Source organism: Erithacus rubecula (genome assembly GCF_903797595.1).
Source record: "Erithacus rubecula genome assembly, contig: scaffold_663_arrow_ctg1, whole genome shotgun sequence".
NCBI lineage: Eukaryota > Metazoa > Chordata > Aves > Passeriformes > Muscicapidae > Erithacus > Erithacus rubecula.
Genome location: NW_027635677.1, coordinates 12,430 through 25,235, shown reverse-complemented (window position 1 = coordinate 25,235; position 12,806 = coordinate 12,430). Strand labels below are relative to the sequence as shown.

Sequence of the window (12,806 nt, the reverse complement as noted above, 5' to 3'; positions counted from 1 at the left end):
CACGTGCCCGGACGCGCCGGGCCCCCTCCCTCGCTCGGGGCAGCCGCACCCAGAGCGCTGCGGGGCGGCCGTGGGGTCCCGAGCGGCGGAGCCCTCGCGGGGGCAGGAGGGAGTGCGCGGGGTGAGGAGGGGGCGGCCGGGGGTCCTGGGGACGGAGGAGGCGGCTCAGGACGTCCCGCTGCCCCCTCGGGTTTCCTGGGCCCCCTCCCGGCTCGGTCCCGCTTTCGCTTTCGGCGGCGGCTCCGCCGCGGGCCGAGGGGTCCCGGGGCGGGTCGCGGAGTTCCCCGTGTGCCGCCCCCAGCTCGGCACCGCCATGGACGTGTGCCCCCCCAGCTCTGCTTTGGTAAGAAGGGACACCCCCTCCTCACATTGCGCCCCTCTGGGACCCCCGTGAGAGCCCCTCGGGACGCCCAGAGCCCCCCCCGGTGCCCCCCCAGGTGCCGCTCCTGCTCCTCCTGGCCGCGCCCACCCCCAGCAGCTGCTGCTCCTTCGGCTTTAACCCCGTCAGCAGCACCTTCAGCGCCCACTTCAACAAGCTGGTGAGACCCCCGCCCCCAGGACCCCCTCCCGCACACCCTGGGATGCCCTGATCTCCGGGATCCTCAGGGGACCTCCCCGATCCGCCCCAGGCCCAAAGGATTCCCCTGGGACGCCCCACGCCCCCAACTCCCTCATTCCCCAGGGAAGGCCCCACCCTGGGCTCCCCTGCACTCCGTCACCCCAAAAGGGTCGTTGGGGACCCCCTGAACGCCACCTTCAGCCCCCTGGGCTGTTTTTGGGGACCCCCTGGCTCCTCCCACAGAACCCCTGGCTGCTCCACGACTACCCCGTGGCAATGCCCAGCAACCTGGAGCCAGTGAGTATGAACTCCATGAATCCCACATGTGCCCCCCAAATCCCGCCCTGTTCCTTCACCCCTGATACCCCCAACCTGTCCCCCCAAATCCCGAACCCCCCAGGACAGTGGCTGCTCCGATCTCTGGGGGCTGCACTTCGGGGCGCTGGCTCTGCAGCGAATGTTGGCAGTGGCAGGGAAGGATTTGGCCCCCTTGCTCAGGACCCTCCTGGCCCAGCTCCACTTTGTGGCCGACTGTCACATCCAGGTGGGTGGGGGTCCCTGGGGTGCTTCCGAGGGGGTGGGGGTCCTGGAAGGGGGAGGGAGGAGTTGGGAGGCTCCAGGTGGGCAGTTACAGGGCGGTCCTGGGAGGCCAAGGTGAGTCTGGCGCCTCTGGGGACCCTGCAGGGGTCTGGGGGTACCCTGAAGTGTCAGGGTTACTCTGGGGGCTCTTTGGGAGCTTTGGGGATCCTGCAGGGGTCTGCGGGCTGCCTGGGGTGTCCAGGGTAACTCTGGGGGGTCTTAGGGGTGGTGCAGGATTTCTGGGGCATTTCTGGGCTTTCCCAGGGTGGTTCAGAAGGGGTCTGGGGTCCCCTGGGGGGGCTCCTGTGACATCCCCCCAGGACCCCCAGGGCTGTGTCCGGCTGGAGATGGTGAATGTGTCGCAGCTGCTGGAGACTCTGGCGCAGCACCTGGGGGGGCTGCGAGGGAGACCCCCCCACTTCCCTGGCTGCGCCCGCTTGCGCTGCCAGCCAGGTACCCCCCCAGGTACCCCCCCCGGGACCCCCAAGAGCCCCCTGTCACCCCCCCCCAGGGCAGCTGCTGACCCCCGTGTCCCCCCAGGCGCGGCGCTGACCAGTCCGGCCATGCAGCACGAGGGGACCCTGAGGGCCAGGCAGGGACCCCCCAGCCCTGCCGGGCACGGGCTGGTACTGCTGGGGGGAGTTGGGGGGGCCCTGGGCCTGGCGGCGGCGGCCTGGGTGCTGTGGAGGAGACCCTGTGCCCAGGTGGGGACGCTCGGGGCACTGGAGGGCACTGGGGACACTGGAGGGGATGGCGTTACCAGGGACCCCGGGGGTGGTGGGGGCACGGGGGGTACTGCGTGTGTTGGGGACACTGGGAACAGTGTGGGTGCTGGGAGTCTTGGGGTCACTGGGAGCACTGGTGGCTGTCTCGGGGTCACTGGGAGGAGTGAGAACACTAGGAGCACTGGGGAGCACTGGGAGGTCACTCCCCTCAGGCCCCCCCCCAGCCCTCACAGGGACCCCCGACACTGGAGCACGATGGGACCTGAATGGCTGAGTGACACCTGGGAGCAGACACAGGTACTGGGAGGGCTGCTGGATACTGGGATCACTGGGGATAACCTGAGGGGAGAGCCCTGCATTGCCAGGTCCTCACTCTCTGTCCCTGTCCAGGCTAGCCTGAGCCACTGGTGAGAGACGGGGACCCCCCCAGTTCCCTGCTGGAAGCCCCCAGAGGGCTACACTGGGATCTCCCGGAGCCACAGAGAGATGAGGGGGCCTGGCCCCCTGCAGTGCCCATAAAGCTGATGTTGACACCCTGACTCTGACCCCAACCCTGGCCCTGCTCGGGAGAAACTGGGACGAGCGTTTGGGGGTGGGCACAGCAGCGCCCAACTGGTCTTTACTGAGGGGGTCTCACAGGGGTGGGGGGCTCTGGTAGCGAAGCTGGGGCTGGGGCCACTGGCGGGGCAGGAGGTAGAGCAGGGCCAGCAGCACCAGCAGCGCCACAGCCCCGGGCGACACCGGCACCCACGGTGACAGTGGCGCCCACGGTGACAGCGGTGCCTGTGGGGCCACCGCCTCGGCCACCTCCTCACTGCTCCCTGCCGGGCCTCCTCCGAATAGCGCTGTCCCCGTGTCCTCCTCCTCCTCCTGCTCCTCCTCCTCCTTCTCTTCCTCCTCCTCCATGTCCCTGGGCTCCTGGGTAGAACCCCTGGGTGAGTGGCTGAGGGCCCCTGCAGGGTCAGCCCTGCCCCTCCCTTACCCGGCTCGCCGCCGCCGTGTCCTGGATGGCCAGCTGGCCACGCGGGCACCACGGGCGCCTGTGGGATGGGAGGAGGGGGGGGATGCTGAGCTGAAGAGCCTGGAGCAGCCTGGGGATGTCCCCCGTGCTCGTGTCCCCCGTACATGGCCCAGGCGTCCCGCAGCTGGCCCAGCTGCTGTCGCAGCCGCGTCGTCTCCAGACGCAATTCCTGCAGAGACAAAGGGTTTGTCACCCTTTGGCCTTGACCCCCGCATAGAGGGTGGCTACCGTGGGTTTTGCTGTGGCCCAGGAGCTCTGTGGCCGCTGTCCGGGCTCACACCGAGGTTGTACCTGCACCACCCGCTCGTACTCCTCCAGTGCTGCTGTCAGCTCCTGCGCCCGCTGCCCTGCCTGTGGGACAGAGCCTGCACGTGAGAGCTGGGGGTGGCCTTGGTGACAGCCAAGGTGGTGGCAGCATCACTGGGCAGCGCTCACCTGGGTTAGGGCTGTGTCCCGGGCAGAGAGCAGGGCAGTGCCACGGCAGAGCTGGGCCTGGGCAGAGGGATGGGGACAGGGACTCCCTGGTCACGGTGTGACGGGCCCCCAGCACCGCCCGCCCTGGCCACCATGGCCACCGTGGCACCGCTCACCTCCAGGCTGGCCATCCGGGCTGCCTGCGCCTGGATATGCTCCCGCAGTCCCTGGCCCTCGGCGAGGAGCCGCTGGTTCTGCCGGGGGTGAAACAGGGCTGGGCCTCCCCAAGGCACTGCCCCACTGGGGCAGCCCCCAGCGCTGGGCTCACCTCCTCCTGCAGACCCTCGGCCTGCGAGCACAGGCTGTGCTGCTCCTTCTCCTGGGGAGGGCATGGCCGTGAGGGGACACCAGAAGTGCCACCAGATGTGCCACCGCCTGGCACCTCTGCTTAGCCTCTCACCGCTTGCCGTGCCTGCCGCCGGAGTTCAGTGTTCTCCTCCTCCAGCCCCTTCACCACGGCCTTCATGTCGTCCAGCTCTTCGGTGGCCACCCTGGCCTGCTCCAGCGCCTGCCGGCTGCTGCCAGGGGCAAACAGCGTTTCAGCATTGCCGGGATGCTGGCCCAGCCCCCGTGCCAGGGAGCCCCTCGGCAGCACCTTCGCAGCTGTGCCTGAAGCTGCGCAATCTCCTCGGCCAGGAGGGCGTTGAGCTCCTCAGCCTGCTCCGCATCCCGCTGCAGTTTGCTGTTCTGGGCCGCCAGTTGCCGGGCACGGCTCCGCAGTCCCGCGGCCTCGGCGCTGCTGGGGAGTCCCACAGTCCCAGGCTGCTCCCGGGAGCACGGCTGGGGCTGGCGGGGTGTCCCCGCAGTGGCACTTACGGGGTGGTGTCGTCCGTGCTGTCACCCTGGCGCTGGGCGGCCGCTGGGGACGCGTGCCTGTCGTCCTCTGTGGGACGGGACACAGCGGGCTGTGCTTGTGTCCCCATTGGGGCCACCCTGACTGCCTTGTCCTGTGCCAACACCCACCCGTCAGCACCGCTCCGGTGTCACCGATCGCCACGTCCTGCTCCTCCGTGGCCCTGCGTGCACGGAGCCGTGGGTCAGCACCCCTGACCGCCGCAGCCGGGCCCAGGTTTCGCCCCGTGTGCCGGCACTGACCCGTCCTGCCGGCACGCAGCAATCCAGGCGCCCATGGCCGCGCGGAACCGGGCCCAGTCCAGCGCCGTGCCCGCGGCCGCGGGGTCCAGCGCCCGCCGCAGCGCCCGCAGCCGCCCGTCCTGCCCGCTGTGCCCCGTCATCGCTGCCACGTACTCGACCACTCGCTGCGGCTGCACCAGCCCTGCGCCGGGCCGAGGGGCCGGGGACGGTGGTCACCATCCCGGGGGTTTGGCCTGTGGGCCATAAAGGCCCCCAGAATTTGGCTGTGGCCACCACGACCCCAGGGCGTTTGGCTACCTGTTCGCTCGGGGTCGCAGGCAGCGAAAGTGCAGTCCAGGGCAAACTCGTCCGAGCAGCCGCTCTCGTCAGGGGCTGAGGGGAGTGACATGGGTTATGGAGGGGCCCGGCGCCTCATTCCCCCGCCCCGCTCCCTCATGGTCCCCGCACCTGGCAGGGGCATGACAGCGCCCGGGGCGCAGGGACCCTCTGCAGCCCTCGTGTTCAGGGGTGCTCCGGTCCCGGCGTTGCCCCCGGGCAGAGCCGGGGGTCGGGGGTTTCTGAGGGGTCCCGGCACCGTCGTGGGACTGAGGGGGAACCGGTGGGGGGGGAGAGGGGGGGGAAATCGCCTCACGGCGAGGGGAGGGGCGGGGCCTGGCGCGAGTAGTTCCCGCCCAGCGGGGAGGGGGCGTGGCTACGGGAAAAGGGGCGTGGCTCCCGGTACCCTCCCGGTCCGGTCTCGGTTCCGCTTCTTCCCAACGGCTTTTATTGAAGGACAAAGCCCTCCGCGCTTCCCCCCACAGCCCCCTGGCCCCCTCAGAGCCCCCGCAGCAGCTTCTCGTAGTGGGAGTCCAGGTTCCGTACCAGGAACATCGACAGCATCAGCAGGCAGAGCTGGGAGCAGAGAGCAGGATCAGCCTTCCCGGCCTCTCCCGGATCCCTGGTCGCCTCCCTGCCACCCCGAACGCCCACCACGGACCCTTCTGGCCACCCTGCATCACCAACGCCTCGGCTCCCCACGGACCATACCCTGAACCCTCCCTGCCTCCCCCCGGCTGCTGCCCACCCAACGTATGGTCCCACAGTCTTTCCATCACCCCCAGGACCCGCAGCTCAGACCCCCAGCCCCAGAGCATCCCCCCTACCTCGCCCAGGCCGATGCCTATGCAAACCCCCACGATGGTGACCAGGTTTCCAGCCAGCCAGGTCTGGACGCTCTCCTTGCAGCCCTGGGGTGACAAACGGGGGTCACTTTGGAGCCCCTCCTAGAGCTCCAGGACCCCCTGATTCTCCCGTGCCTCACCCTGGGGAAGATGTCCTCGGAGGCACCCATGGGGCAGCGGCCGTGGGGGAGCATCCATGGGTTCTTGTGGGTGCTGTTGGGTGCCCTGAGGCAGGAGCAGGCGATGGTCCTGTCCCCACTGTCCCCATCTGTGGTGGTGTCATCGTGCTGGTCCCAGTCCTGGGGTCTTTTCCAGCCACAGCAGCCGAGCTGTGGGGGGAGGGAGGCGGGGGATCAGTGTGGTGGCCATGGGGTAGCTCTGGGGTTCTTTTGGGGGGGGTCTCACCTGCTGCTGGACAGCATCCCAGCTCTCGTGGGGATCCCCAGGTGGTCCCTGGGCTGGGTACCCCCGGATCAGCTCCTCTGCGTAGGTGGCCACCTTTGTAGCCAGCTGGGGAGGGGGATCAGCACAGTATTGCCCCACGACCCCAGGGTCCTCCCCGACCCCGGGGCCTCCCCCTCAGCCCAGGGCTTGCCCCTGCACTCACAGTGGCTCGCTGCGTGTAGACGATGATGGCCACTGTGATCTGGGCAGCGAAGACCAGCAGCAGGAGCCCAAAATACTTTCGGGATAAACAGAGAAGGTGGGGGTCAGCCCGACCTCCCCCCTCAGCCCCTCCCGGGCACTGGGGGCAGCTCAGGCGGGTGCCCCCGCTCCCCGCTGCTGCTCCCCGGGCACAGGATGTGGTGGCACCACGTGGCCCCGCGGTTGCCCCAGGAAGTTGCAGCACAGCCACCCCAGCCCCCTCCCAGTTCCGCGACCCCTCCCGACCCCCCCAGCTCCCCATCTCACCAGCCCCAGCATGACCTTGACCTCCTTGAGGGCCCCCAGGCACCCTAGGAATCCCAGGAGCATGGTGACGATGCCGACCCCAGAAAAGCCGTAAGACCAGAGCCTCAGGCTGACCAGCGGTGACCCTGGGGGACACGGTGGGGGGGTCAGGGAGCCTCTCAGCTCGGGGTGCAGCCCGTCTCGGGGTACCCCAGGCTTTGGGGGTCCCTTACCCAGCACGGCGGCGAAGCTCTGCCGGTCGAAGAGGAGCCAAAAGCTGAAGGCGAGGAGGAGGATGCCCAGGAACTGCGGGGACCGGGGGGAGCCCAGGTCAGGAAATGGGGGGCTCCCGGTGCCCGTACACACTGGGAGATTGTTGCACCCCCTCAGCCCCAGGTTCCCCCATCTCCCCGAGTCCCCCCCAAGCTGGATGTCCGCTTCCTCCCCGCCCTCCCAAGTTTTACCTCCCCCCTCTCCCCACTGCCCCCCAAATCCTTCCCACAGTCCCACTCACGAAGAAGAAGAGGTTGAGGAGGAAGAGGAAGCACTTGGTGCAGCCGAGGCAGCTTTTGGGGCTCATGTCTGCGCGGGGCTCACACACACACGGCCTCAGAGCGCACCCCAAGTCCGAACCGCCCCCCGGGCCCCCGGTTCCCCCCGCGCACCTGCTGCCGCTCCTCCCGCCCCGTCCGGGGCCCCGCGGGAGGCGCCGGGGGCGGTGGAAACGCAGCGGGGGCGTCGCCCCGGGACTCTCATGGCCAGGGGGGGCGGTGACCCCCGGTGTGACCCCCGGTGTGACCCCGGGATTGCGGGGTCACCGCCGGGGGACTGCGGGGCGGGGTCTGGCCGGGCAGGGGTGTGACCGAGGAATGAGTGACGGGGGAGGGGCGGGGCCGGCGCGCGCGGGGCGTGGCGATGAGCGCGGCCTCTCCCACAGACCGCTCGGTTCCATCACGTGACCAGGGCGCGCCGCGCCGCCTCCGCCGCCGGTCTCACGTGACTCCGGGCGGGACCACGTGGTTCGGGCGCGATGGCGGCGGCGGCGGCTTCGGCCCAGCGGGGCGGGGGCAGCGGCGGCGGCGGCGGAGGGGGCAGCGACGGCGATCCCGGGGCCGGGGTTGGTGGCGGCTCCGGCGAGCCCGCCCCGCCCCCGGGAGGCGGTGGTGAGTGGAGGGCTTGGCGGGACCCGCGGAGGGGCGCGACCTGTACGGGCAGGAGAGGGCGGCGGCGATCGGTCAGTGTTCGGTCTATGGCCCGTCAGTGGCCGTTCTTTGGCCGGTCTGTGGCCGTTCTTTGGCCGGTCGGTGGCCGGCTCTCCCCGGTAAGCATCCCGCTCTCCGCAGGTGCCTCCTCGGACCAGATCATGCAGACAGGGGCGATCTTGCTGCGGGCGTGAGTAGGGGGGAGGCGGGGACCGCCGGGAGAACGGGCGGGGCTGGGAAGGGACAAGGGGCGACTTGTGAGTCACAGGGTGCGGGGACAGCTTGGGGCTGGGACAGGACTCGGGGACAGGAGAGAAAGATGGGGGAACCCAGGGACTGAGGATTTGGGGGACCTGGCAGTCTGCAGGGGGACAAGGCGGGACACAGGGTGCGGGGGGGAACTGGGGTGCAGAGGGGACATGGGGGGACTTGAGAGGATCCTGAACTTGGGGGTACATGGGGGACTTGTGGGGGATCTGGGGGGACTCAAAACTTGGGTGGGGGGCTTGAGAGGACGTAGAACTGGGGGGACACGGGGTGCAAAGGGGAATTGAGAGACGTGGGGGGACTTGTAAGGATCTCAGGGGGACACAGGGTACAGGGGGGGGGTCCATGGGGTGCGGGTGTGACATCAGGGGGGACTCGAGAGGGACGGGGGGGACAGGGGAGGACTCGGGCTGGGTCGGCGGCTCGCAGGTTCGTGCGGGACCGGGTGGAGCGCTGCGGGGACCCGCAGGCCGTGGCGCTGAGCGTGGCCGAGCTGGGCGAGCCCCAGCCCAGCAGCCCCGACACCAAGCGCCTCAGCGAGTGCCTGCGCCGCATCGGCGACGAGCTGGACAGCAACATGGAGCTGCAGAGGTGGGGGCCGCTGCTCGGGGGGAGCCCGCGGCGCCCCCGGGCCCGCCCTGACCGTCCCCACCCTGCCCCGCCCCAGGATGATCGAGCAGGTGGGCTGTGACGCCCCCAAAAAGCTGTTCTTCCGTGTGGCCAAGGAGATGTTCGCCGACGGCACCTTCAACTGGGGCCGTGTGGTCGCCCTGTTCTACTTTGCCTGCAAGCTGGTGCTGAAGGTGGGTGTGGAGCTCCCCGGGCCCCCCCCAGCCCCCCCCGAGCCCCCTCTGAGCCCTCCCTGCCCCTGCAGGCTCTCTGCACCAAGGTGCCCGAGCTGGTGCAGACCATCCTGCGCTGGACCATGGAATATCTCCAGGAGCACGTGCTGGCCTGGATCCAGGCTCAGGGCGGATGGGTGAGACCCCAGACCCCCCATTCTTTGGGGGGCCGAGCCCCTGACCCCTCCCCAAGACCCCCTTGTACCCCAAATCCAGTTCCTCAGGGGGCCAAGCCCCTTTTTGGGAGTTTCCCCTCCCCAACACCCCCTTTTACCCCAAATCCTGCCTACCCTCCCCTGTGTCCCAACTCCCCTGAGTCTGGATGCTCCGGGGGAGGTTTGGGAGCCCCCTGTGAGGCGGTGACCTCCCCCTGCTGTGTCCCCTCCCCCAGGAAGGGCTCCTGTCCCACTTTGGGACCCCCACCTGGCAGACCATCACCATCTTCGCCGCTGGTGTGCTCACGGCCTCGCTGACCATCTGGAAGATGTCCTAGAGCCTCGGGAGGGGCCACATTCTGTGTGCCCGTGCCCCCGGGCCCCCTCCCCGGGCTGGCCCTGCCGGCAGGGATGGTGCTGACCCCCAGTGCCTTCCAGGGCCGGGGGGGTTTTTAGCAACAGGACTCGCTCACCTGGAATTTGGGGTGGCATTTGAGCTGGGGGGACCCTCCCCTCCCTTCCCAAGGCCCCCTCCAGCTCTTCCCATAAGTATCTGGAGCCCACAGCTGGGATTTGGGGGGCGGGTTGGGGCTGATCGGGGTGGGGACACCCCCCTTTCCCCTCCCGTGCCCCCCGGTCCCGGTGCTTGGCTTCGGTTTGACCCCAGGACTTGTGGTGCTTTGAGTGGGGGGGAGGGTCCTGTGGTTCCTTCCCCCGACATGGAGGTGGGTGGGGTGTCTCTGTGACCCCCCCTCCCCAAAAATGAGGTGGGGGGGGTGGGGGGGAGGGTTACAGCCATGGCTGTAGGGTGAGTATTTATTGGGGGTCCCCACCCCCCAGAAAGGGCCCCCCCAGGTGCAATACCCCCCTCCCGGGGTGGAGGCTCTCAGGGTGGGGGGGGCCACACCCCCCGTTCACACCCCCTCAACCCCCCGGTTTTGGAGGTCCCCCGTGTTCCTGGGGGGGAGGACGTGACCCCCTCCCCCCAACCCCCATGGTGCTCTCGGGGGTGACGTCACGGGGAGCCCGCCCTCCCAAAAAAATGGGTGGGCCCTTCCTTCCCCCCCCACCAGCTTTTCTCCGTAGTGGTTTTTTCTTCTCTTTTTTTGTACCTTGGTTTTTGTATCTCGGGAATTTCGATGGAAATAAAAGACAAACGTGATGCTTCATGGGCGTGGCCCCCCCAGAAACCTCGGGCAGCCCTCGGGGGTCTCGGGGTGCGCACGGGGAAAGGGTGGGGACACCACAGGAATTGGGGGGTTGCAGGGCAGCCCCGCTTTCGCTTTCGCTTTTCCACGTGGCTGGAGGCGGCCGCTTCTGGGGGGATCAGGGCCCCTCCTCCTTTCTTTTGTCCCACATCTCGGGGATTGGGGGTCCTGGTTAAGGGGGGAAAAGTGGGGAGGGGCTGTGCTCCCCTTTCGCCCCCCCCGCCCCCAAGTGACTGGGGGTGTTTGGGGTCAGTGGGGCTTGAAAACGTATGTGGGGGGGTCCCGATCGCGGGGTTCACTAAACAGCCGCGGGGGGGGTGTTGGGGCGGGGGTCGCACATCCGGACTCGCCTGCATGGGACCGCTCGACCCAGCGCCAGGGGGGGTTTTTGGGGTGATCTCCACTGGGGTCCGGGGCCGCTGCTCCCCCCGAATCTCGTCTGAGCTCCAGCCGAACCGGATCCCCCCAGGGGATGAGGGGCTCCCAGTTCCACCCAGTCTTCCCAGTCCCGGAGCGGCGGAAACGCGGAGTCAGCGCTTCCCCGGGGCCAAGTTCCTCTTTTACGGTGACGGCGCTGAGTCAGCTCCTTCCGCACCCCATAACCCATTAAACTCCGATTAACGGGCCATCGGCACCTCAGAACCCGGCGGGACACTCAAAAAACACCCCCCAGCTCCCCCCCAACCGCCGCCAGGCTTCCCGTGCCCCCCAACCCAGCGGCGAAGCGGGGGTCTCCCCCAGCAGCGCCCCCCGCTACTCGGGGGCCCCCTCGTGGGGGGGGACACAAAGGTGGGGTCGGACTCCCACCCCCCGAGATCTGCCCCGTCATGCTGACTGCGGGGCCGTGTGACAACCAGGGACAAAGGCCGAGGCCACCGCGCCCTGCGGAGGGGACAGAGGGGGGTCGCCCCTTTTCCCCGCCCCGCGGGGCCGGGCTATAAAAGCCCCTGCCGGGCTTCCAGCGACCACAGCCGCGTTCTCGCTTCAACAGTGCTTGAACGGAACCGGCTGCTCTCGGCCCTTTGTCCATCCCGGCCGTCTATCCGTCCATCCATCTGTCCGTCTATCCGTCCGTCCGTCCCGCTATGGACTCCCAGATTCGCCAGAACTACCACCGCGACTGCGAAGCCGCCGTCAACCGCATGGCCAACATGGAGCTCCACGCCTCCTACGTCTACCTCTCCATGGTGGGTGGGCTCGGGACCCCCCCCCCCCCCGGGGTTGGGGGGATATTCCCCCCGCCTTTCCCGCATCCCAAAACCCGCTCCCGTCCCCACCCGTTGCCGGTGGGGGCGGTGCCGCTCGGGAGGGTGGAATCCCAGGAATTTGGTGTGGGAGGGGGGGGTCCTGGGTGCCTCCCCCTGACCTCTCCTCCCTCCCGCAGGGCTTTTACTTCGAGAGGGACGACGTGGCGCTGCCGCGGCTGGCGCGGTTTTTCCTGGAGCAGTCGCGGGAGGAGCGGGAGCACGCCCAGGGGCTGCTGCGCTTCCAGACGCGCCGCGGGGGCCGCGTCCTGCTGCAGGACATCAAGGTGCGCGGCGGGGCGGGTTCGGGGGGGCGGCTGGTCTCGGGGGGTGACTGACGATTCGTGCCCCGCAGAAGCCGGAGCGGGACACCTGGGGCTCGGCGCTGGAGGCGGTGGAAGCGGCGCTGCAGCTGGAGCGCTCGGTGAACCAGGCGCTGCTGGACCTGCACGGGCTGGCTGCCCAGAACGGGGACCCGCACGTGAGTGTCGCTCTGACGTCCGCCCCCCGGCCCTCAGGGCTCTGAGCCCTCAGCACGCTCCCAAATTCTGCCTTTCCCTGTGCCCTGGCACCACCACGGGGCTCCCTGTCCCAGGCTCCTTGGAATCTCCTGGGGGTCCCTCACCTCCCCCCGACCCTCAGTCCTGCCTGATCTCCCTTTGTCCCACAGCTCTGTGACTTCCTGGAGTCCCACTACCTGGATGAGCAGGTGAAGGCCATCAAGGCGCTGGGGGATCACGCCACCAACCTGCGGCGCCTCTCCGGGGGGGCTGCTGGTCCCGGGGGGGCCTCGGCCGGCCTTGGCGAGTACCTGTTCGACCGTCTGAGCCTGGAGGAGCGCAGCTGAGCCGCCCCCCCCCTCAGCAGTAGCGGCGGGACCCTCGTCGTCCCAGTCGTCGTGGCCCCCAGACCCTCGTAACCCCCCCGCCCCGCGCAAGGGGGCTCTGCCTGCTGGGCTGTCCCAGCATGATCCCAATAAAGGGTCTGTCTGAGAGTCGGGCTCGGGTAAATGCTGCGCCCTTCAGGTTTCAGCAGGCAGGAGTCCACTCTGGGCAAGTGACCCGCAAGTGACCTCCCAGTGACCACCCCGAGTGACCCCTCACTGACCACTGAAGACACAGGCGTGGTTTGGGTGAAGTGGGCGTGGTTTACACAAAAGAGTGTGGTTTAAGGCATGGGCGGGGTTTGGATGCAAGGGGCGTGGTTTGCTGAGAATGGGCATGGGGCGGGGAAGGGGCGCGGTTTAAGGTCAGCGGCCGTGTCCCCGCAGTGACCGCGCCTGTCCCGCTCCTGCACCGGCTCCGTCACCGGGGGAGAGGCCGCACCTCCCCCCACCAGCCCCTGACGGACTCCCCCTTTGCCCCCAAAGTATTCACTGGGAATC

General features: G+C 69.0%; 5 protein-coding genes across 11 annotated transcripts; 3 read left to right on the top strand and 2 right to left on the bottom strand.

Moving 5' to 3' along the window:
• The first annotated feature begins 24 nt into the window (after positions 1-24).
• On the top strand, positions 25-2,402 carry FLT3LG (fms related receptor tyrosine kinase 3 ligand). Its single transcript, XM_079332987.1, has 8 exons — positions 25-343; positions 438-539; positions 803-856; positions 960-1,103; positions 1,459-1,591; positions 1,679-1,842; positions 2,088-2,160; positions 2,254-2,402. Exons 1-7 carry the CDS (start codon positions 314-316, stop codon positions 2,127-2,129), a joined length of 669 nt encoding a protein of 222 aa, XP_079189113.1. The 5' UTR covers positions 25-313; the 3' UTR covers positions 2,130-2,160; positions 2,254-2,402.
• A 333-nt stretch (positions 2,403-2,735) lies between these two features.
• Positions 2,736-5,040, bottom strand: KASH5 (KASH domain containing 5). Of its 4 annotated transcripts, XM_079332985.1 has the most exons (13): positions 4,901-5,040; positions 4,751-4,825; positions 4,454-4,634; positions 4,322-4,374; positions 4,175-4,241; positions 3,954-4,097; positions 3,759-3,876; positions 3,627-3,677; positions 3,475-3,552; positions 3,320-3,376; positions 3,176-3,235; positions 2,989-3,053; positions 2,736-2,903 (listed from the first exon to the last, which is right to left on the bottom strand). In XM_079332985.1, exons 1-13 carry the CDS (start codon positions 4,911-4,913, stop codon positions 2,825-2,827), a joined length of 1,041 nt encoding a protein of 346 aa, XP_079189111.1. In that variant the 5' UTR covers positions 4,914-5,040; the 3' UTR covers positions 2,736-2,824. The 4 variants fall into 4 exon arrangements, with proteins under 4 accessions (XP_079189111.1, XP_079189109.1, XP_079189112.1 ...); XM_079332983.1 differs by having other exon boundaries at positions 4,751-5,040; XM_079332986.1 differs by having other exon boundaries at positions 3,759-3,873; positions 4,751-5,040.
• A 158-nt stretch (positions 5,041-5,198) lies between these two features.
• On the bottom strand, positions 5,199-7,362 carry CD37 (CD37 molecule). 4 transcript variants are annotated; one of them, XM_079332978.1, is made up of 8 exons: positions 7,019-7,362; positions 6,738-6,810; positions 6,541-6,650; positions 6,221-6,295; positions 6,019-6,123; positions 5,754-5,942; positions 5,596-5,679; positions 5,199-5,344 (listed from the first exon to the last, which is right to left on the bottom strand). In XM_079332978.1, the coding sequence occupies exons 1-8, from the start codon at positions 7,082-7,084 to the stop codon at positions 5,267-5,269; spliced, it is 780 nt and encodes a 259-aa protein (XP_079189104.1). In that variant the 5' UTR covers positions 7,085-7,362; the 3' UTR covers positions 5,199-5,266. The 4 variants fall into 4 exon arrangements, with proteins under 4 accessions (XP_079189104.1, XP_079189103.1, XP_079189106.1 ...); XM_079332977.1 differs by having other exon boundaries at positions 6,526-6,650; positions 7,019-7,357; XM_079332980.1 differs by lacking the exon at positions 6,221-6,295.
• A 115-nt stretch (positions 7,363-7,477) lies between these two features.
• On the top strand, positions 7,478-9,547 carry BAX (BCL2 associated X, apoptosis regulator). Its single transcript, XM_079332981.1, has 6 exons — positions 7,478-7,667; positions 7,848-7,896; positions 8,403-8,564; positions 8,641-8,776; positions 8,848-8,952; positions 9,207-9,547. The coding sequence occupies exons 1-6, from the start codon at positions 7,535-7,537 to the stop codon at positions 9,306-9,308; spliced, it is 687 nt and encodes a 228-aa protein (XP_079189107.1). The 5' UTR covers positions 7,478-7,534; the 3' UTR covers positions 9,309-9,547.
• A 1,582-nt stretch (positions 9,548-11,129) lies between these two features.
• On the top strand, positions 11,130-12,412 carry LOC306816550 (ferritin, higher subunit-like). The gene is made up of 4 exons (XM_079332982.1): positions 11,130-11,365; positions 11,563-11,709; positions 11,778-11,903; positions 12,093-12,412. Exons 1-4 carry the CDS (start codon positions 11,264-11,266, stop codon positions 12,267-12,269), a joined length of 552 nt encoding a protein of 183 aa, XP_079189108.1. The 5' UTR covers positions 11,130-11,263; the 3' UTR covers positions 12,270-12,412.
• Positions 12,413-12,806: the final 394 nt, after the last annotated feature.

Coding starts and splice junctions, on each gene's coding strand:
- FLT3LG (XM_079332987.1), top strand. CDS start 314: ATGGACGTGTGCCCCCCCAGCTCTGCTTTG. Junction 857..959: donor TGCCCAGCAACCTGGAGCCA/GTGAGTATGAAC, acceptor CGAACCCCCCAG/GACAGTGGCTGCTCCGATCT. Junction 1,843..2,087: donor GGAGGAGACCCTGTGCCCAG/GTGGGGACGCTC, acceptor GCCCCCCCCCAG/CCCTCACAGGGACCCCCGAC.
- BAX (XM_079332981.1), top strand. CDS start 7,535: ATGGCGGCGGCGGCGGCTTCGGCCCAGCGGGGCGGGGGCAGCGGCGGC. Junction 7,668..7,847: donor CCCGCCCCCGGGAGGCGGTG/GTGAGTGGAGGG, acceptor CGCTCTCCGCAG/GTGCCTCCTCGGACCAGATC. Junction 8,953..9,206: donor TCCAGGCTCAGGGCGGATGG/GTGAGACCCCAG, acceptor CCCCTCCCCCAG/GAAGGGCTCCTGTCCCACTT.
- KASH5 (XM_079332983.1), bottom strand. CDS start 4,841: ATGTCACTCCCCTCAGCCCCTGACGAGAGCGGCTGCTCGGACGAGTTT. Junction 4,375..4,453: donor GCTGCGTGCCGGCAGGACGG/GTCAGTGCCGGC, acceptor CCGTGCACGCAG/GGCCACGGAGGAGCAGGACG. Junction 4,242..4,321: donor CACCGGAGCGGTGCTGACGG/GTGGGTGTTGGC, acceptor CCCGTCCCACAG/AGGACGACAGGCACGCGTCC.
- CD37 (XM_079332977.1), bottom strand. CDS start 7,084: ATGAGCCCCAAAAGCTGCCTCGGCTGCACCAAGTGCTTCCTCTTCCTC. Junction 6,811..7,018: donor TCCTCAACCTCTTCTTCTTC/GTGAGTGGGACT, acceptor CGGTCCCCGCAG/TTCCTGGGCATCCTCCTCCT. Junction 5,345..5,595: donor TAGGCATCGGCCTGGGCGAG/GTAGGGGGGATG, acceptor CTCTGCTCCCAG/CTCTGCCTGCTGATGCTGTC.
- LOC306816550 (XM_079332982.1), top strand. CDS start 11,264: ATGGACTCCCAGATTCGCCAGAACTACCACCGCGACTGCGAAGCCGCC. Junction 11,366..11,562: donor CCTACGTCTACCTCTCCATG/GTGGGTGGGCTC, acceptor TCCCTCCCGCAG/GGCTTTTACTTCGAGAGGGA. Junction 11,904..12,092: donor CCCAGAACGGGGACCCGCAC/GTGAGTGTCGCT, acceptor TTTGTCCCACAG/CTCTGTGACTTCCTGGAGTC.